This window comes from Lagopus muta, chromosome 14, assembly GCF_023343835.1.
Source record: "Lagopus muta isolate bLagMut1 chromosome 14, bLagMut1 primary, whole genome shotgun sequence".
Taxonomy (NCBI): Eukaryota; Metazoa; Chordata; class Aves; order Galliformes; family Phasianidae; genus Lagopus; species Lagopus muta.
The window spans coordinates 8,590,658-8,611,403 of NC_064446.1; the positions used below are offsets into that span (position 1 = coordinate 8,590,658).

General features: G+C 48.3%; 1 protein-coding gene across 2 annotated transcripts in view; it reads left to right on the plus strand.

The window, feature by feature from the left end:
* Positions 1-20,746, plus strand: part of SH3PXD2B (SH3 and PX domains 2B) — a 66,031-nt gene that overhangs the window by 28,234 nt on the left and 17,051 nt on the right. For both annotated transcript variants that reach the window (XM_048961121.1, XM_048961122.1), the window contains exons 3-5: positions 902-977; positions 10,397-10,473; positions 12,810-12,901. In XM_048961121.1, coding sequence (XP_048817078.1) covers positions 902-977; positions 10,397-10,473; positions 12,810-12,901 — 245 coding nt within the window. The remainder of the gene's footprint in view (positions 1-901; positions 978-10,396; positions 10,474-12,809; positions 12,902-20,746) is intronic.

The window sequence follows — 20,746 nt, forward strand, 5'->3', positions numbered from 1 at the left end:
TCTAATCAAACCACCAGCCCATCCCCACCATGCCCACTCACCCACGTCCTTCAGTGCCACATCTCCTCATTTCTTGAGCACTTCCAGGAACAGTGATTCAACCTCCTTCCTAGGCAGCCCATTCCAGCGCATTACCACTCTTTCTGAGAAGAAATTTTTCCTAACATCCAATCTGTTAAGTGCAAAATCCAATCTAAATGGTGTTTTCCAGCAAGGGAAGTGCTGCAGATGTAGATCCTGCTGGGTGTTCAAGCTCTATGGCAACTGCAGGGGTGTTGTGTGCATGCCCTTGAAGCACCAGCGCAAATGCCAAATGGACACCAACAAGAGTGGGAATTGTCTGTCACCTCCTTTTGCTGATTGAGCTTACTGAGTGCCTTCTCTGTGCAGTTGCACTCAATCAGGAAATGATTTGTTCAGTGCTGAGATTCTCTTAAACCAATCTCTAAAAATTGTGTAGCACAGTGTTCTCCAAAGTTGACGTATTACTTTATGGTCTTTTGGGCAAACAGGAGTTTGTGCTCTGATTCCAAGCCAGCCATAGCCCAGGAGCTCTGTCAGTGCTGTGCTATGCTTGAGTTAATAAGCTTAAACTACACCTATTTTGAGGAGCTTCTCAGGCCTAATGGCTGAGATCCATTGGTATGACAGTAGTTGCAGAAGTGCATGTGTAGTCACCCGTGCTGAGCCAAACTATGGTGCTGAGTGCAGCAGTGGTAAGAAGTGACTTGAAAATAGAGATAGTGGTAAAGTCTTGTGCATCACCCTGGCTGATTGTGTTTTGTACAGTGTCTCATGATACTTGTTTTGGAGAACAGTCTTAACCTCCTTCTATGGGGCAAGGCTTTGAACTGTGTGCAAATTACTGACTTTAATCACCTTTCTTGCATTTCTTTTTTAGATGCAAATGCTGGACAAGTTTCCAATGGAAGGAGGGCAGAAGGATCCCAAACAAAGGATCATCCCCTTTCTGCCAGGTAAGAGAGTACATTCCTACAAAAATCATGCTGGGTTTGGCATGGCTGTGAGCATTGTCTCAGCACTGTGCCCATTATAACAAACAAACAAACCTGTGTGTGCAGTGGGTGTTAAACCCCTTCCCTCTCTCTCCAGCAAGCATTATTGGGTGACATCAGCCTCTTGCACAGCTTCTGCTAGGAGCAGCCCCACAGCAGTTTGCAGGAGGAGCTGAGTGCAGCGTGAGGCTCCCCAGGAACCACTCATTTGCTGAATTTCCTGTCCCCTCTAATTTGAAGGGCTATCTGGAGGGGATGAAATGACAATTGAATTCTACATATTAAATCAAACTGGTTGACAGCCTCAGCTTCCTCCCATGATGTTTGGGGTTGCTGAAAGAAAGGATTTCTGTGGCGTGACACGTGCCCTACAGCCCAATGTGCTGCTGAGGATTTGTGTGTCCAAGTAACAGATGCAATGGCCCATTTCAGACTTTGTGGTGCAGGGGATTGGTTGTGGCTGCCCTTTGAGGCTGATGTTATGGGGGGAAAAAAGAGCCCTAATGTGCCATGCAAAAATATCCGAATTGAGGGCATCCTGGGAGTCTTTTGTGCACCCATAACTAATGGGTTTGACCACAGACTTGTCCTTCCCCCTTCCACAAGTAGCTGATGGGCATATTTAGAAATGTCACGGTACCATAATCACTTCCAGTGACTGTCAAGCTCATTTAATGTAGCCCTTTGTACTGTGTTCTGCCTCCTGGCTTTTCAAGAAACACAAAGGCATTCAGTGGGGTTTAGTTTTCTCTCACTGGCACAGAGAAAATCATTTACAGGCTACTCTGAGAAAGGGAATCTTGTCTGGATTTTCCCATAGGGAGATTAGTGATTCTGGCTTGTCCTTGAGCTGTAACATCAGCAGAGCACACCTGACATGGAAGAGCCCTTGCTGCACTGCCACTTCTGCCAGCAAACTGAACTGCCAAAGGGCCTAACTTGCAAAAATTGGACATAATGTTTGGCTAAGCTGTACTTACAAATTCTCACCAAAATACTGCTATTTTTGGATGGTAGAATTGGGCTCAGGAGGCCTGATTGGAGCCCTGCTCTTCACAGCATGCTCATCAATATTTGTTTCTTCTTCTTTGTGTTGAAGTAGTTTTCCTTTGCTGAGAGGCTGTGGTTTCCATTGGAGGAAGAAGGGTGTTGAAGTTGCTGGAAGAATAAAGCCTGAGTGTTGTGTGATAAAGAAATTGGGGAAGTTAAGATGGCCATGCTCTGTAGGAGCTTGTATGCTTCTTCTGTGGAGGTGTTTGCCCTTTTGATCTAGTCCCCTTTTTGCAACAGGATTAAGTAATACAGCTTCCCTGTTTGGAGCATTGATGAGTTTTGTTGCTTGCAGCAGAGCCAGGACTTCACCTGTCTGCACAAGGGGTGCTGCCCTCTGAGTGAGCTTGCTGCACAGCCCTGGGTCTCTTTTTCTGCAGAATGCTGCTCTCATGTGCTCAGACTTGGAGGTTTTTGTTCAGCTTCTGAGAGTACTGTAGTTTTCTTCCAGCCCCATTTTGAGCAACGTTTTTAGCATCTGAATTTCATTACAAGTGGAGATTTGGCTCCAGAGGCTTACTAAAAGTGTGCTGCTGCCTGGGAGATGGTTGTAGAGCAATGTTAGACACTGCGGCCACTGAAGTCTCCAGTGTCTCCTGTGACGCTGCGTTCACGCAGCTCTGGCTTTCCTGGCAAAGCCCTCAACCTCCCAAACTCAGGGTCACCCCCACGATATGAGGAGGTGCCATCTGGATTTGTTCATCAGGCTGCTTTCCTGGAATGGGAAGGGATCTCCGTGACTGCTCTGTAGTTACAACATCCAGCTCAGAGGAACTCTGTTTGCGCTGTGTCACTTTGTTTCATAGCGCTGTTGGTTTCGAGGATTTGCTTCTTGGAAATTTCTAGATACTTTGGGACTTTTGAAGTGTATCAGAAAACACTTTTGTAAGTGCCAAGTCCTTCAGCCCACTCAGCTCTTCGGAAACAAAGCCATAAGCTAGGTTCTCCGAAGTGGAGTGGAATCAATTGCAGCGTTTGAGGAGTTCGGGGCCAGGGTTGTCCCTTCCCAGATGTAAGCACCACACTCCTCCATAGCATAGCTTGGTTGGGTTGAGTTCAGCCTCTCTGCAGCTGCAGCACTGTGCCTGGAAAGCCTCTGCTGCCTTATAGGGGAATCTGAAGTGGACTCTTGGCTACTTCTGCTGGCTTTGAGTCACTGGCACAGCCTGCCCAGCATCGTGTGGTGCTGAGGATGGCCCTTTGAAACAGTGCTGGCTGCACCCAGCCCGTGCATGGGATCGCCTGTGGTCCGTGGGGCAGAGCCAGGAGCCGCTGGTGGGAATGAAGGAATGAAGGCCCCAGGGGATGCTGTGGCTGCAGGATCTGTCCCCGCCTGCAGGACTTCCCGCTAAGGGTTACGTGTTTGCTGGCTGGGGAGAAGGTGGGATGGAGACCCCAGGAAAGAATGAACTAAGAAAACAAATGAGCTCAGTTGGGCCAGTTGTGTAAGGGCTGCGCCAGATCTTTCAGGAAACAGCTTTTATAAGGAGAGCAGAGTCTTCCAAACACCGTACAGCCCAAGTGGCCTGGAGCTGATCCTGGCCAGCTTGCTTTGCTGGAAACGTGAATCAGGCAAGGAGGGTTTGCCTGAGGCTGAGCTCACGTTGGCTGTAAAATTGCTTTTCAGGAAGCTTTAGCTACAGACAATAGCAAACTCCCAAGAGAGAAGGAGAAGAAGGAGGATTTGGAGGGATCATTTTAAAAAGCAGAGGGATGCCTCCTTTCTACTGTCTTCCCAGCCTACTAACCTCCTTGGCACAGGTGTCACTGCTATCCACATCTTTCAGGGCTTTTCTCCCAGGACAGCTGTGAGGTTTTTAACAGCTCCCCATAAAAGCCTTATGAAGGAGATGGAAGACATCTCATCACTTGTCCAGCTATGATACCTGACTTTCCTCAGTCCCACTGCATCTGCTCAGAGCTGTGGGGGGGTGAATATCTTAACTACTGTTTTCTGTTCTAGCTAGATGGGCATTTCTGCCATTGCACTGTTGTGTGGACAATCCCAGGCTGATTTGCAGCCCGAAATCTGCATAGCTGTCTTTTCTATAGGGTTTCAGTTGATCCTGCTGATCTGCAGTGTTATCCAAAACAGAATCCAGTGGGGAAGCAGTTGCTCTGCTTCTGACCTTTGAGCTGTGTTTAGCAAACTGTCTTGTGCTTTAGCAGCGGTGTTGGACTCGATGATCTTTTGAGGTTCCCTGCAATTCTATGATTCTGCGTTTTTCCCCTTTACATGGCTCTGCAGACCCTAAGGTTCAATGCCTTTGGAAGCAGGTTGATTCAAGGAACTCTTGCATCTCTTGGTAGGCTCCTATATTGATGGTTTGCAGTAGTGCTTTCAAGAAGATTTTGAGGCATCTTTCTATGCAGTTCCACTCTTTTTCTCATGGAGAATAGCTGCTGAGTCTGATGGAATAGCCAGAATTCACAAGGAGGGGGCTGCCTTTCCTCCTCCTTTTTGTTCCTTTCAACCATTTTTCTTATCAGAGATCTTTTTCTTTTTTTTTTTCTTCACTGGAAGGATAATGAGGCCTTTGCTGTCCTGCAAGTAGCAGAGAGCATGAAAGCCGAAAGACTGAGGTTTGCTGCAGAGCTGGGTGGGGAAGAAAAAGCACCATCAAGCTGATCCAGTAGTGCCCTGAAGAGCTTTACTGTTTTAGTGCGGACCAAAATCCTTCTTCGTGTACCCACAGGAGCCTCTGGTGCTCCTCCCTCTCTTTTCTGCCACGGATGTGTCATCTCTTCAGATCTATTCTTCTGGCCATCTCACCCCACTGCTGAGGCTTTGCCAAACAGATGCTAAGTACAGGGCTCTTGGAAATGCTGTCTCCCACACCTGCTTCCCCATCCATCCTAGGAATAGCCCACGTTGCTGCCTGCTCCATGGGCTGGGACTAATTATGTGTACATTTGGGGCTGCCTTTTTTTACCTCCTTTTTTTTTTTTTTCTTCGAAGTGAGTTTGGAACTTGTGCCAGGGAAAATCTGGATGTGATTTGAAAGGTGCAGAGACGTGAATTCTTTCCGAAGCAGTGGGGCGGGGGGAGTCCTTCAGGGCAAAGCGAAAAGGCACAGACGTTTTTCCAGTCTCCAAATCTCTGGCTTCTCTTGTGGCTGTGATCAGCAGGGCGAAGGCTTTAAGGTTCCCTGCCCCTCCAGCTTGCTTGAGATCCAGTAATAGCCTGTGGCTTAACAAGATCCTCAACTATTTGCTACAAAATTCTTCTGCATCCTTTTCTTCTGCTCCTTGCTTCTGCCTCCTTTGCCTGAAGAATTCCCATGAATGGGAGTAATTAGCACAGCTCTTCTTCCCTACCTGTTTGCTTAGAGAGATGGATCCCTCCTGTGGGCTGCCTGCTCTGTCTCGTACCATGTGGAGACCCACATCCTTATCAACCCTTTGCCCAGCTGTGCTCTGACACTGTGCAGTCCCTGATGAATCATCACTCCCCAGCCCTCTCCTGAGCTCCTGCAGTGCCCTTTGCTCAGTCCACCAGATAAAGTGATTTTGATTATCCACAAAGAGTTGTGGGCTTTTTTGCCAGTCCTAGGAGAGCAGAAACTTTCTGACTCCAGAGGGTTTTTGTGAGCAGAGCTCATGTCCTCCCAGCATCCTCCTGCTCCTGTCCAGCTGGGTACAGAATGGCCCAACAGTGTTCTTTCTGCTGTCAAAGTGCTCAGCCCAGTGATGTGCAGCTTAAATGCAGAGGGGCAACCTCTGCTCCTCTGAGTTTCCTGCTGAGTGGGGAGTAAGAGGCAGCGGGTTGTCCCCCTGTGTCCTGGCTGCCCTGTGCCATCGAAGCACTCTTGTAATGGGGTTTTGTGGGGAAAGGGAGTGCTGAGATTGCAGAAAGGGAAAACCTTAAGGAGGGGTTTGACAGAAACCGTGCCAGCAGCATGGCTGTTTTTCCAGGAAAAGTCCATAGGGTGACACACAGCGTGGGACAAAGCATGAAGATGCTCACTTACAAATCTGTTAACTTGGATATGGCATGAGACAAGCAGAAACCAGATTCATGCTTTAAACTGGTTGGAAGTGAAGATACCTCTCCCACCTTTTTGTGCATCATCTTTTGTTGTCCTGTACTTGTCCCTTCATCTCTGGGCGCGTGTATGGCTCTCTTTGGGCAGCCAGCCAGCAGCTTACAGTAACTGATGACAGTGACATTTGGAAACTGCCATATAATTGGTAACAGAAGGCGTTATCTGCTGTGTTCAGCTCTTCCCTTTGCTGCCCTGTCTCCAGCTACCAGTACTGCTAGGTGGAAATGGGCAGGCACATCACTAGGCTGTGTTGTGGGAATGCATGAGGCTCACAGGGATGCATTGGATGGATTTGCTGCCTGTCCATCATGTTGGGTGAATTCCTGACAGTGGGTGCCTCTGGCTATGGTAGGTGGAAACGAGTGGCAGTGCTGGAGGGGCAGGAATGTCCCTGCAGAAAAGGGGAAGAAAGGAGGAGCACACCTACACAGAGCTGTGTAGCCAGGGAGCATCATGTCCCAGGAGGCCATGAGCTGTGTTCACTGATGGAGGCTGAAAGCAGCATCAAGGCTCTCAGTGGTTTTCCAGGCTTCCCTCCCAGCAAGGCAAAGAACCATATTGGCTCCCTCCTGTCTGCAGAGAGCTTGGGGCAAGGAAAGAGGAAATGGAAGACTGAAACAAAGTGAGCATCAGAGCTGATCAGATTGTATCAGCAGGTCAGAACAGGAGGGAGAAGAGGTCAGGCACAGCAAGGGGAAAGAGCAGGAGGAGTGCCTGCAGCTGGCATCAGGTACACTTGGTAGTTTTCCCCTTTGGTGAATCCCCTGCCCAGGGCTGCCCCTTGTGGGGGTATCTGTGGGGACAGGGGGCAGCTGGGGATGCTGTGATGGAGGTCCCTCATTTGTCCCAGCTGTTTCTGTGTTATGCACAAAGCACCAAGTGGGTGCTGGAAAGCCTGGCATAAAAAGCTGAATACTTTCAGTCTTTTTATGGTGAAGTTTGATTTTGTCTTTGATGTCTTATTGATGTAAATATTTATGGTGTCTTCCTTCTTTCTAAATGAAACTAATCCTTGTTACCTCAGAGCAATCCTATAATAATAAACCATTCTGCACCTCTCAGTCCTCCTCAACAGCTGCAGAAAGCCAGTAAGTGTGTAAATGTGGTACCAGGTGTAGATGGAGACGGAGGCAGGGAACATTCTCCCACTTCTGCACTGAAAATCGGTGAAAAGAGACTTCATTTGCTTTGATTTCTAAGGAGTTGCTTCTATTTCAGCTTTCCTTAGAATTTGATTCCTTCTAACTGTAAAGCGTGCATTGCGCCAGTCAGATTCCTCCAGTCAGAATACTAATTAAGAATAATAATGCTGCCAGGTTACTCTTGGAGAACATATGCTTGCAAGACACCTAACTTGTGCTGTGAAGCAAATACATATCAAGGAAGGCAGGTGTGATGCTTCAGAGCAGCTACAGTGATAGTAAGGTAATGTAGCACTTCACAAATGTATTCACTGGGATAAAGTGAAGTGTATATGAAACTGAAGAAAGAACACTTCCTAAATTGTCAACTTGCTCGACATATTCCCAGGTGATAAAAATCTGCTCACAGCTTTGTGTGCATGAAGGGCATTGCATTTTACTGCACTTTCTCCTGCGGTGACCTTTCTTGTGCAAACGAGGGGAGAGTCCTTGCTCTGTTGTGCGTGCATTAACACTAAATGCAGGTAAGTAGGAAAATGGAATAATTTCTAAGTGCTGGAGATGTGGCAGGATTGAAGAGGTGGTGGAGATTGCTGCAGCAGTGAGCTGCGCAGAATTGCCTTCCTTTGCCTTGTCCCACCTATACTTTTTGTGCTGGGGCTGAGGGCAGGAGCTGTGGCAAGGAGGGATGCAGACAGGACATGAATAATGCCATGCACTTCTCTTGCACTGTATGGTCTTCAGCCACGTGAAAGGCCCCAGTGGCAGCACTCTTATTCTCATTTTGAGGGTAGGGCCTATAGAAAGTGTACCCAGGAAAACGCTGCATCTCATTGACCCAGGAGGGAAGTAATTTCCTGCTCTCTCTTGCTTTTCAAGTAAAGGATTTAGACAGCTGTATTTGGCAGCACTGGAGGGCCTATAATTATGTTAATTAGGCATTTTGATGGGAAAACAGCTTTCTGTTAGAAAATAAACTTCATTGTTGAAGAATACTAGATCTAGAGCCAGTCAAGCGATGAGCTGGCTTTCCTGCTGTTTCATATGCTCTGTGCCTGGGCTAATTTAAGATCACTTCAATTGTTGTGATGTATTTATTCCCTCGTAACTATATTCTTTTTATTATTATTCACTAACATCTGTTTGTTAAACATTTAAATATTCCCACACCCAGAGTGTGTTATTTTAGACATTTGGAATATGCACACCCATCAGTGATTTTGGCAGACATAAGAACTAAAGAGCCATTCTTTACAATTGGCAACAAAACTATTTCTATCAATTCGTCTTTTTAAAAATCATCAGTCATTCAAATAGAAATATGTGCAGCAAATACAGCATGACTGCAGATGACAAAACTGTTGAACATTTGCTTTTCTGATGGAAAATCATTGCTATCAAGGGAGGGAGGTCCAGCCTGGTTGTGGCTCCCTTTCCTTCCCGGTCTTTCCAGACAACTGATGTTCCCAGACTATTCAGCCTTCTAAAAGACAGATCAAATAGGGGGGGATTTTTATTTTCCACTGTATCACAAAGATTGCCAGACGTGGCTGTGGCGGGCTGCAAGATGGAATGCATTTCAGACGAGAGTATTTCCCACTGTGAATGTCTCAGCCCTCTGCTGTCAGTGGAACATAAATGAGGAGCAATGCTGATACGAGCAGTCTGATCCTTTGCATTTCACTTAAGGGCAAGCATGGAGCTAGTACTGAGTGTGATTGCTGTGTGCTCCTTTTGAGAGCCCAGTCTTGAAGGCATTCTGCATTAACTGAGCCTAATAGGAGATTTGGCTTCTCCATAATGTTCTGATTCATGCTCTGTGCAGGCTGAAATTGGGTTGTTTTAGTTCCTCTCTGCTTAAAAAACGTGTTGGCAGGCTGCACAAATCATGCACACTGGAGTCAGACAGTTGTGGAAGGTATTAAAGCTTTGATAGGCATGGGATCATTTTAACTCATCCTGTTCACAGGCACCTTGGTAGCATCCAGCCCTGGTTCCAGTGCTGCCACAGGTCGTGGGAGTGCTTGCTGGAGGGGCTGAGGGGAGCCACGGCACAGGGAAGGGCTCAGTGACTTTTTGGAGTGCTTTCCCATTTTGTGATGTTGTGCTGTTGTTTGGCTTCTGATTTACCCAGTGGTACCTCCTTGGCTGCGTGCACAGACACATCAGTTGTACACTGTGGGTTTGGGGGTGGGATCTGAGACTCCTGTAGGGACAAAAAGAAACATAGGTGGAGGAGATGTCAGAAGGAACTTGTGGGAACTTCATAACTCCCTCCCAAATCGCAATTTTTTCACGTTATTCTGTTGCAAAAGTGCCAGTGTAGGTTCGTGGAGCACTGAAAGTCTGAAATCCTACCATGCACCAGTGCTTTTGATCACGGAGTCTGTGTGTGTATCTGTTTCACTGTCCGCTAATGGCTTTTGTCTCATTAAAAGCCAGAGAAGCTGTTCTCTGTGAGAGCAGCTTGAAGCACTTAGGACTCATTAGACTTCAAAGGAAACAGGGCCGTACCACAAGCAAGAGGGGAGGAAGTGGAGTGGCAAGAGGATCCCATTAATGGAGAACAAAAATAAACCCCAGACAGGAAGGAAAATCCTATAGGTCTGACTCAGGGCTGCAGTCCCGACACTGCAGCTTCAAGGACCGATTCGACACCGGAGCTGCACAGGGAGAACCCCCTGCCTTGACAGCTGCCCACGCTGGAGCCAAGTGCTGTGAGGGAACCCAGAGCCTGTAGCCAGCAGCGGGGGACGGATGTCTCTGTTGCGGGGATGTCCCTGTTGCAGAGATGTCCACCTCTCTGGCTGGCGGAGTTTGTCAGTGGACTTGTCTGTGTACACTGTGCTTGCAGCAGGCAGTAAGGTATCAGGCACATGCTCCTCCTTCATTGCCACACTGGTGAGGGGAGGTGGGCATGTGCTTTGCTGGTAATTGGTTCCTCTTCTCTCTACTTGAACGTGCTTGCCATTTTAAATATCTTTTGTTCTAATATGGGGTTTAATGCACAAGAGGGAACACGCTGTAGGTATGGTGCTTTTTGTGAGATGCACGAGGAAAATGTCCTGATGGAGTGATTCAGAAGAGACTGTCCCTGAGCACTGCATTGACCTGCTCTCTTCTTTTGTCTCTCCTATTTCAGGGAAGATCCTCTTCCGCCGGAGTCACATCCGCGATGTTGCAGTCAAGCGCCTGATACCTATTGATGAGTACTGCAAGGTAAGGGAGGATTTCTAGCATTGATCAAAGATGAAGCCACCTTGATCAGCCTCAATCCTCTCCTTCTGATACAATGATGTTCCACTACTGGGAGAATGTGGAGGGTGAGCTCTCTGTCTCACCATCAAACCTTTTTGGTGAAGAAAACCCACCCAGTGGTCATATAGAGGCAAGAGACAGCTGATTGTGATCTTTTTCCAGTAAGGCTGAGACAATTTCATCCACATACAAGACTGTGCTAAGGTATAAAGCACATTATAATATTAGGGTTGTTTTTTGTTTCTTTATTTTTTTGTTTTCCCTGGGAAAAATAAAGTCCACAAAAAATTATTTCACGTAAATCATACCAGGTCTCACCATGTCAAGGAAGGGCACTGACATTTAGAGCAGACATGAGATGGTCCAGAAGTGGGATTGGTGCTTCCAAAATCCGTTTTGAATACTGCTGAAAGCCTGAGGGAGAAGATGGGGAAACAGTGAAATGCTTGTCATGTTCCACAGCAGTGGGAGGCGTAGTGATAACTTTGCATGATGAGAGGAACTGTGGGTCTGAGGACTCAGCCAGACCTAGGAGAAGGTTGTTGTGGCTGCAGGAGTAAGTACAAGGGTAAAGGTGAATTAGTGAAGGGGTCTTGAACATCTGTGCCGTGGGACTACAAGTGAAAATCACGGAGGGCCAGGACTGCAGATGACAGCAGAGTGATGGAGATAGGGTGCAAGGTGAGCTTGGACCTGTGAGGTCCAAACAGAGTGGCACCAGGATGCTGATGATGCGCATCACTGCTTGGCTCCAGCCCCTTGTCATCTGCGTCATTGAAATACACCAGCTCCACACAGACACACAGCAGTAAATTTAATTTTTGAGAAGAGAAGGTCCCTAAGTGAAAAGATGCTGCAGCTGTCTGTTTCAGAGTGATGCCATTAATGGTATAAAATATAATGAATCCATTTGACTTAACAACTGGAACATAATGGCTGATGTTATATGACCCACTTAGAGAGCTGCTCTCTCCTCCTCACATTAATGCATTGCCAAGTAAAAAATGCACACCAAATCTGGCCTTCCAGTTGCTTGCCATTAACCATAAAGCTGCTGCTGAGCTCGAAGGTGGGCGTGGAACCAAAGAGCTGCAGAGCCAAGAGATGAGCACAGGGTCAGTATGAGCAGAGACAGCTCCTCCAGGGCACGTTGTGCTGCAGAACCTGGACCTGCAGTCCCAGCGTGCTCACCCTGCTCAGTTTGTTGCAGGGGCACATTGCGTGTTGGCGAAGAGCAAAAATGCAGAATCTGCTCTGGCCTGCTGAGTTGAGGGCTAAGCAAACCTGTTGTGAATAGGCTCCTAGGGGAAACTGCTTAGGAAAGATTTAGCTTTCTTGCTGTCCCCTGGTGAGAAATGGGGAGCAAGTCTCTGGAGAGCCCTGGCAAATGGATTCCGATGCAGTGAGGTGTATTTGTCTTCACTAAATAACAGAATTGACTTGCTGTGATTCCAACACAAAGTCATGTGCTAATGGCCCTTGTCAGTTCTGTCTTTTTGGTGGCAAAGCCAGAAGTGGGACAGACATCATGCAAGTCATGATCTTGTGTTTGTGGCCACAGCTGCAGAGATTCCATTGGCCAGTTGCATCCTCATGTCTTGAAAAATGAACTGAGCTATGAATCTTGTCTTCCGTCCTCCCATCATAAGATGTTTTCTCTGATCGTCGCCTCCTATCAGAGGGTGTGGAGCCTTCTCCACATTGCAGAATCAGGGGAATTTTGGCACAGGAAGATGTCTCGATCACGGGATGCTTGGTGCTGGGGCGTGGTACCCTCATGGGAATGGCATCCGTGCAGATCCTGCTCTTCGAATAGCCGTTTTCTGCACACAAAAGCCATGGAGTGAGTGGTTTTCTCTCTCCTGTTTCTCTCACATGATCTTGTTTGCAGAGGGGCTGTGATTAGTGGTCTGACCGTCTGCTGTGCTGGCAGTGAGTGACTGTATGCCGAATGGCTGGAAGGCTTTTGGGGGCCAGCAATTAGGTCAGGATGGAGCCACATCTGATCTGTGCAGTAACCCCAGGGCTTTGCAGATGCGGCTTTGTCTCTGATACAGATTCTGTTTGCCCTCACTCCTTTTGTGAGACTGTTGTAACAGCACATGGAGGGTCAAACATCTTCGGGATGATTTCAGATCTCCAGTTGCACATCTGTTTCCCCTTTTTGCAGTCACCATTGCTGGTGGCTCTGTTCCTTCCCATGAGCACAGTACTCCACGGAGCTGTGACCCTGCACTCCGAGGCTCCATGCTCAGGTGGCAGTGCTTCACATCACCAGTGTCTCTGTTTCACCGCAGGCTCTGATCCAGCTGCCTCCCTACATCTCCCAGTGTGAGGAGGTTCTGCAGTTCTTTGAGACCCGACCTGACGACTTGACTCCCCCCAAAGAGTAAGTTGGTTGGGTGGCTGCTGCCACCAGGGTGGTGATGAAACACAAATTGCCTTCCGCTTGCCAGCATCCAAGAGTCCAGCATCTCTTTAGAGATCCTCCCAGCAGTCACAGATGTGGGATTTGAATACTTCTTTGGGGAGGGAACAGGGACTGTGCAGCTCAGGTGAACACCCTCACCCACTCAGCCTGGTGTACCGTCCCTAGCAGTACAGTGGGTGCACCACTCTGGGACACCAACAAGTGTTGATGTCCCCTTGAGACAGCCAGGCACAGCGCTGCTTTCTGCGTGTAGAATTCAGAAACACGGTAAACTGAAAAGCCTCATTTCACATGGCAGTGCTTAGGCTGGGACTACTAATATCCTCTGCCTCATTCAAGGGCTCTTTCCTCCAGCCATGTCTGTGAGCTCCATCCGTAATCACTGCTGACTTTTTCCATGCAAAACAGAGAATGTTTGCAAGGAATCTCGCGTGCCTTACGCAACTCTGTGTGGTTATAAGTCTTGTGACTATGAGCTGCTTTGGCCAGGAGCCACCCATCTCTTACTAATCACAAGCAGCATAAATCTGAGCAGCTGCTTTCATCTCCTGCTATGCAGCTCTCTCTTTATGCTGCTTGTGACACTATGCGTAGCTCTACTGAAGGTTGAGAAATGGAGGAGGCTTGATTAATTGTGCAAGGATAAGGCAGTAAATTGATTTGACATCATTCTGTATTGGAAGGGTGTGGAGATAGATACAGGGATTTTGTTTTTCTCCTCTGAGCAGGAACATTGAGTCTTTGGGGTCCTTAGGGAAGCGTTATGCTTGTGTGGATTTTATCTTCTCTCTGGGTTTTAGAATTTTTTTGTGTGTGTGCTTTAATTCCCCCCTTCCTCCATCCTTGTTTTCCTCCTTTGATTCCCCTTTCTTGGCCTGTTGTCATTCCTTCTGCAGCTCACAGTCACTTGATGAGATTGGTCTGAGGGCCCTGCAGCCCATTAACTAATTGCATGCTGTCAGCTGGTCCTCTTATCCATCCTGCCCTGTTATTGCTCAGCACTTAACCTGCCTTGATAGTTGGCTGTCAACAAAGACAGCAGCTCAGGGGCAAGCAAGAGGTGCAAGAACAACATAAGCTTGCAGGGACAATGGGTGGGGATTTTCATGGGAGTTAACAGAAGCGGGAGCTGTTTTAGGGTACAGGGAGCATGAATCTGAGCCCTGTGCAAGAAGTTGATGAGCGGCTTTGCAGAGGGAGTTACCTACTGAAAGTGGCTGGAGTTGGGACGCCAGCACACACAGGAGGTTGTAGGGTGCCTGTGCCGCAGAATTGCTGTGTGTTTGGCCACTGGAGCACTGGTTGGATGAGCGAGTGAGGGGTTGCAGAATGCAGCGATGGGATGTGCTGCCTTCCACTGCTCTCCTGGGAGCAGAGGTGAGTTTGCAGTATGCAGAAAGACATAGCAGGTAACTCTCATCCGTTTGCCTCCAGCAGCATAACGTTGCAGCATCTCAAGGACGTCTTTGTTGTGTTTCATATCCCAGCCTGAATGCCAGAGGGGTATTTATTAGCTACAATTCAAAATGCTAATTAATAAAAGTCCTTGGCTCTCTCCTCTGGAGAGATTGGTGGGAGCCCTTTCCTGAGCCCTGTGTGCTGGCATGCGGCCAGCGAACCAATAACGATATGGGAGCAGTGATGGACGGCTGGGCTGGATCAGACGTGATGGCATGTCTGGGGTTTGGCCGGATGTCATCATTCATAAAGCGGATAAATACTTTTCTCTGGGAATTTGAAAGGGAGCCAGGCCACGAGAGGAGAAAAGAAAACAAAAAAAAAACCAACAACAAAAAAAGGCAACTTTTATGCTGGGTGGCTGGAAGGTGGGAATGAGGGATGAAAAAAAGACTGGTCAGCACGCTTTGTGCCAAGCCAAGCCGCCGCTGATGTGGCACTGTGGCTGGGAGTGTTTCTGCTCCCTGTCCCTCCCTGTGCCTTGGTTTCCCTGGCTGACAGCTCAGGGCCTGCCCCAGGTTGCAGCACAGAGCAGTAGATGGTGTTGGTGATGGGTGCTGCCTTTTTCCCGGGGTATGCAGAGGAGGATCTGCCTCACTCACATCATGCTGAGATGTGAAGCCACTTTCAAGAGCTGCAGTAGCCTGCAGTCCATGGGGCTCTGTTTAACTGCAAAAGGTGAATTAATCCTTGGATCTTTGCACTGGAAAGAGGAGGCTGGACAGCTCACGTATCTGTCTCTGGGCTCCTCTAGTATCTGTTTCCCTAACACTGGAGCTTTTCCTGGGCAGATCCAAGGCTTTCCTTGTGCTCTCCTGCAGTGCAGCTTCCATAGAGTGTCTGCTGGTGTTGAGAGAACACCAACAAAATCCAGTCACTGGTTACTGACCTGAAAGCTGTGACTTTTCTCAATCTCTCATTTTTTACAGCCTCTTGTGCTGCTGCTGGCATGCACAGAGGGAGACAAAGGAGAAGGAGTCTGAATGGAGAGGGAAAGAGTCAAATGCATCTTTTTTCCTCCACTGCTTCCAATTGGGCAATAGATCATAGCTAAAAGCTGAGCTGAGACAGGAGTCTGCAGCGCAAAAGGGGTGGAAGAGGGAGGTGAAGCCCTTGCTCCATCCCATCCACACACACTCGCCAACTTTCCAGCATCCTCCTGCCCAGAGGGACCACTTCAAACAGGAGTGGGCTGAGGTTGTGGTGTTTCCGCTGGCAGAGACGCTCAGTGGCTTTCGTGACATGGAGCTCTGTCCAGCAAGCTCTGGACTGAGATAACTCAGTGAGCCCACAGAAGGGTAAAGAGGGACTGTAATCTGGAGGGATTGGTTGAATTTGGGAAAAGGTGGCTCTGGGAGTGGGGGAAAGAAGAGAAATCTTATGGAATAAGAAAGATAGCAATCACTGGGGCTGTGGATTTTTTCTCCCCAGTGTTGTATAGAAGCCCTATGAAAGCCATAGTTTCAAAGGAGAAAACTCAACAAATTCCTGCTTGCTGCAGATCTCAGCAGGTCTGACCAGCAGCAGAATGTTCAAATGCTGAGGTGGGAATTTGCTATGTGTGCCTCTCGCCCCTCAACCACACTTCTTCAATTTCAAGCAGTTTTTGACCACAGCAGAGAGCTGCTGGGATAAGGCTGGGGACATCTGAGCTGCTGGGCACAAAGCCACTGCTGAGCCAAGGCATTCAGCTGCTTGCTGCTCACCCACAGGAGCCCAGGTCAACTCTGTAGTGCAGCAAGATCCTGAGGGACTCTTCAGTAATTGTCTGTACTGTACGAGTGAGGAGAAATGGGAATGGAGCTCTCATGTGCTTCTCAGGGCTGTGGAGATGAGCTCCTTGTGAGAGGCATCTTGCAGTAAAGACTGTTCTCTTTCTGGTAGCTGGGCATCCTGTCTTGTGTAAGACACTAACGGTTGTTGTTCTGAACCTTTCAGCATATGAACCCCCAGTTGCTGTTGTTTTTTTTCCAGCATAGGAACCTATAGAGCAAATTTATTATCCAGTGTCGTGCCTAAAAGTTGTCCTCAGGCACCTCTCTGCGCACACTGTGGATTTGTGGTTTAAAAACTACTGGCTTCAGGAGATACCAATGTCTTCAAAATATGTAAATAAGTCCTCTTGTCCTTCTCTAAAGCAGCTTTTCCCTTACATGCTAGGTGTGTCCTGGTCCTAGTGTCCCTCTAGAAAGAGAGGGCAGTGTTGAAAGTCCGCTGTGTGCTCCTTGGCCAACATGCTACAGCTCAGCTCAGAGTTGGTGTGGGAGCAGTCCCAGCACCAGCTCACTGAGGGTCTTTTAAGGGTTGGTGACCCTTAGAGCAGATGGCAGTGGAGGTGGATACTTCCCCATCAGTCCAGCTGCCTTGTGTGCCTAGAGCTCCATGCAAACACAGTCAGGACAAATTCCTCTTCCAGCCAGGCTGCAGAGGGGGATCTGGGGTGTTCCAAGGGCAGCGCAGCTCTGCTGCTGGGATGGAGGTCTGCAGGAGGTGTGTGGTGAGGAGCTGGGGCACAACCAGATGAGAGCATGTGCTGCTAATTAGGTTATGCCTGCAGCAAAAGCTCAGCAACCCTTCATGATTCTATTAATGCTAAGATTGCGGTGCTGGGCAGTGAGTGGGGGTGGCAGTGGATTAGTAACGGATTGCTTCCCATACGCAGACTGATGAGGACTCCAGGCAGTCACTAGCCCCAGTAAATCAGTGAAGGGAGAGCTGAGCCAAAATGAGTCGGTGAGATTTGAGAGCTGGTGAGATTTGATTGTGCCAGCTTGTCTCCATATGAGTGATTGAAAGGTCCTGCTTAGGGCCACTGTGCCAGCAGCCATTGGCAGGTGAAAGATTTGTGTTAGGTCCAATGCACCCAAAGACAGTGCTAGACAAGCATATTTCCAGCACTGCAATAGAGAGCAAATCTGTTCCTTGGCCGTATTTCCATAAATGTGAAGAACAGACTCATAACCAGTGTCTCCCCCAAAGAAATCTCTTTCCTTCCCGCTTCCCTGGAGCTTTTAACCTGCTTACCTTTTCCTGTAGTGGAGTTGTCCCAGGAGGAAAAGTTTTCCTCATCATACTCGCACAGTGTCTGAGTTGGGGCTTGAACTCCTGAGCCAGGAGAGCAGGGATTTAACAGAAAAAGAAGAGCTCAAATCCTTGCTGTAGGATGCAGTGGTTGTCCCATAAAGGGAGCCATTCCTTTTGCCCATAAACTCAAGCTCCCTGAGTTGACGGATGTTGGTTTGGATAAGGATGCTTGTTGCCTTGTGGCTTTTGAACCGTGTCCTGCTCTCCAGACAAATTACAGCTTGTATAAGGAATTGTTTGTTTTGCGGTGCTGCTGGTGCCTACGTGCAGATTCACCAGGAGCTCAGGCTAGATCTCAGCTCCAAAATAGTGGTCTCCATCATTCTTGGCTGAGAACTGTCCTTTCCAGGTGACAGCAGAAAGAAATAGCAATGGGACTGAAGCCACTGTGCATAAACATGGTTTACTGCATCACAAGCTCCTTGTGTGAACAGAGTACTTGATTTTGTATGCTTACAGGGCACAGGGCAGCCTTCTGAACCCACAGGTTTGGCTCAGACAGCTCTCCAGCAGTTAAACACAAGAGTGGTATTGGCACTGCAGCTGGGAGCAGGGGCCTCATTCAGTGGAGCATTTGCTGAACATCAGCTCTCTTAAACAATGCCCTGTACTCCAGTTCTCAGCCTGTCTTGCTTGCATATACCTTGCTATGACTTCTAACATCTCTATGCTTGCTGAATACTTACAAGCTGAGCTGCCTCCTGAGAGTTTTTTTGATGGCAGTGCTGTTCTATAGAAGGGCTTATTATTATTTACAAGAAATAGACTTTTCTGCAGGAAATATTTTCTTGGAACGGTGACTTCAGACCTATCTCATCTTGCTTGCTGATTGTGAGCTGCATGATTGGCATTGCAGCAGCTGGAGTTGTCATCCTCGTGTTTGTGCTTTGCTGTCCCTCTCCCACTCTGCCACTTGGCTGTAGCTGTGGGGCAGCATGGGTGCTGCTGAGGTCTGCAAGTGCTGTGCTGTGCCAGGGCCTTTGTCCCAAGACCCTTCCACGCAATCTCCCTCATGTGAGTGCGTAGTGGAAATGCTAAGTCACAGCTTGAAGCAGCGATTGAGCACCTGGTGGGAAGGCAGGGCCAACTCAGGGGAGCTCAGGTGCATGCAGTGCAGCTGAATGACCAGAAGGGGTGGACCCAGAATCCACTTCTTCCCAGACCTCATTTATGGGTTGGCAGTGGAGCTGAGGGTATCTCTTGCTGGAGATCCCTGTCTACCTGATGCCTCCTAAAGGTAAGCAGCTCTCTACTTCATTCTGTGGCTGCTGCATTTGGGTTCGTTCTCATTTGCTGTAGCCAAAGGCTTTGTCACCCTGCTACTATTATCCCATTATGGCATTACAGAGTCCCACTGCAAGGTAGGCTCTGCTGCATGCTCACTGCAGAACCACCTCTGTGTCATATAGCTGCCTCCCTAATCCAGCAGCCACCAGACCGCAGCGGTTTCTTGAAGTCAAGCAAGCTTGTAGCAGCTCTTCTCTAGGCACTGTTACAGTTTTCCTGGTTTTCTAATTAACATTTCATGCCTGAGGTACAACCTCGGAAGCCTGTAAAAACCTTTAGCATCCACAACATCCTGAAGTAGGAGATTAATGGCTTACACCTACATATTGTTGAAGAACAGCCTGCTTTTTTGGTTTCAAACCTGCCTGCAGCCTTGTGCTCCTCGTCTCCTTCCTATTGCTGGCTCCAGGGAGATGCTGTCTGACTCACTGTGGAAGACTGTGACGAGAATATTTTGACATAGAAGTATTTACTGACCCAAAGTGTTCTCTGCTAGTGAGTTTCCTTTAAGGATTGTACTTGGGGATTATTACGTTCCTGAAGGATGCTGAACTGAGCCTACTGCACCCCAATGCAATTTGGCTCAGTGTTTTAAGTGAGATTACTGTTACACAATAACCCATGTCTTCAGTGTCCCTGACAGGGAGATGGGAAAGCCCTGGTGAGCAGCTGGAGAACTTTCCTGGGTGTTACCTCTTGGAGAGCTCTGTGTGGCTGCTTGGTGGCATGTTGCCATCATTATATGCTGGTACCTTGTCCTTGTGCTGTGGCTGCCTGGTTCATATGGACACTGGTGCAGGTGAGGGCTAGATGAGTTTCCCAGCAGCAGGCAGCCTTTCCCTCTCTGCTTCGAGGCACCTGTTTCCAGGAGGCCATATGTGCACATTGTTGCATGCCTTTCTTCGGCCCATGAGAAACAAAGCAGGAGGAGATGCTGCCGGCAGTCTGTCAGTGTTTCCTGTCCTGTCTGAGTTCTTCTGTCCTCTGAGGTGGTGGGCTGGTGTTCAGAGCTGTGTCTCTTTGTATCTGTGCCAGGAACAACCCAGCAGCAAAGTGAAATTACAGCTTCTTCCTTGCCCCCTCACCCAGACAGTCAGAAAGGAAGCAGGGGGATGAGTTACAGCAATAAGCTTAGCAGATGTCAGAGAAAAGCAGCGGTCCCTCCCATCAGCACAAGGATGTGGTGCCCATCTGCCACCTCCAGCATGTTCACCTGCTCTCGTCACCCCGTTCTAGTGCAGCATTTCAAGGCAATAGTGAGAAATTATGTGAAAGCGTTAAGAGATCTTTCGTAGCAGCATGGACCATTGCCGTTGGAGCTGTGGATGGGGCTGGTGCATTTGTTTGGATTTCGCCTAGTTTGGTGCCTTGGTTTGTCATCTGTAATTGTTTGAGGTTTGTCTCAGCACCTATTATCTTAGGTTCGTTTGTTTTTTAATCATGATGTGCCCTAGAATTAATTGTGCCTGAAGTGAGTTGTGCCCAGGGTGTGAGGCTGTGCAGCAGCCATGTTTCTTATTGGCACTCTGGTGACAGAAGGGACACGAGACCTTTAGTTTCTAACCCATCTCGACAGGATAGCCATTGCTGACCATAGTGCCTCCTTGTGCCTATGAATAGCTCCTGTTTTGTGTTCATCCTTTCAACGCCACTTTAATGAGTTGTTCTGTTTTGAGGCACAAATGCTTGCCCCTTCCCCAGCCCTGCTGCCTATCCTTCTCCTGGAAGAGGTGCAAGATATGGAGCAACTTCTGTATTTTCCTCTTGGTATTCAAAGTAGTGTCCACTCCTGTGACACCTGTGGACTATGCTGAGCACGTTTGGGTTTCCCTTGCTCCTGACTGCTGCTAAATCATCCTGGTCTGCATGTCTTTTCCAGGTGACATGGTGGGAGTTGTGGCTGTCAGAGTAAGTCACTGAGGAGCCAGACCAGTGGCCAAGCTTCACTCTGGGGAAGGCGAAAGCATTAAGTTA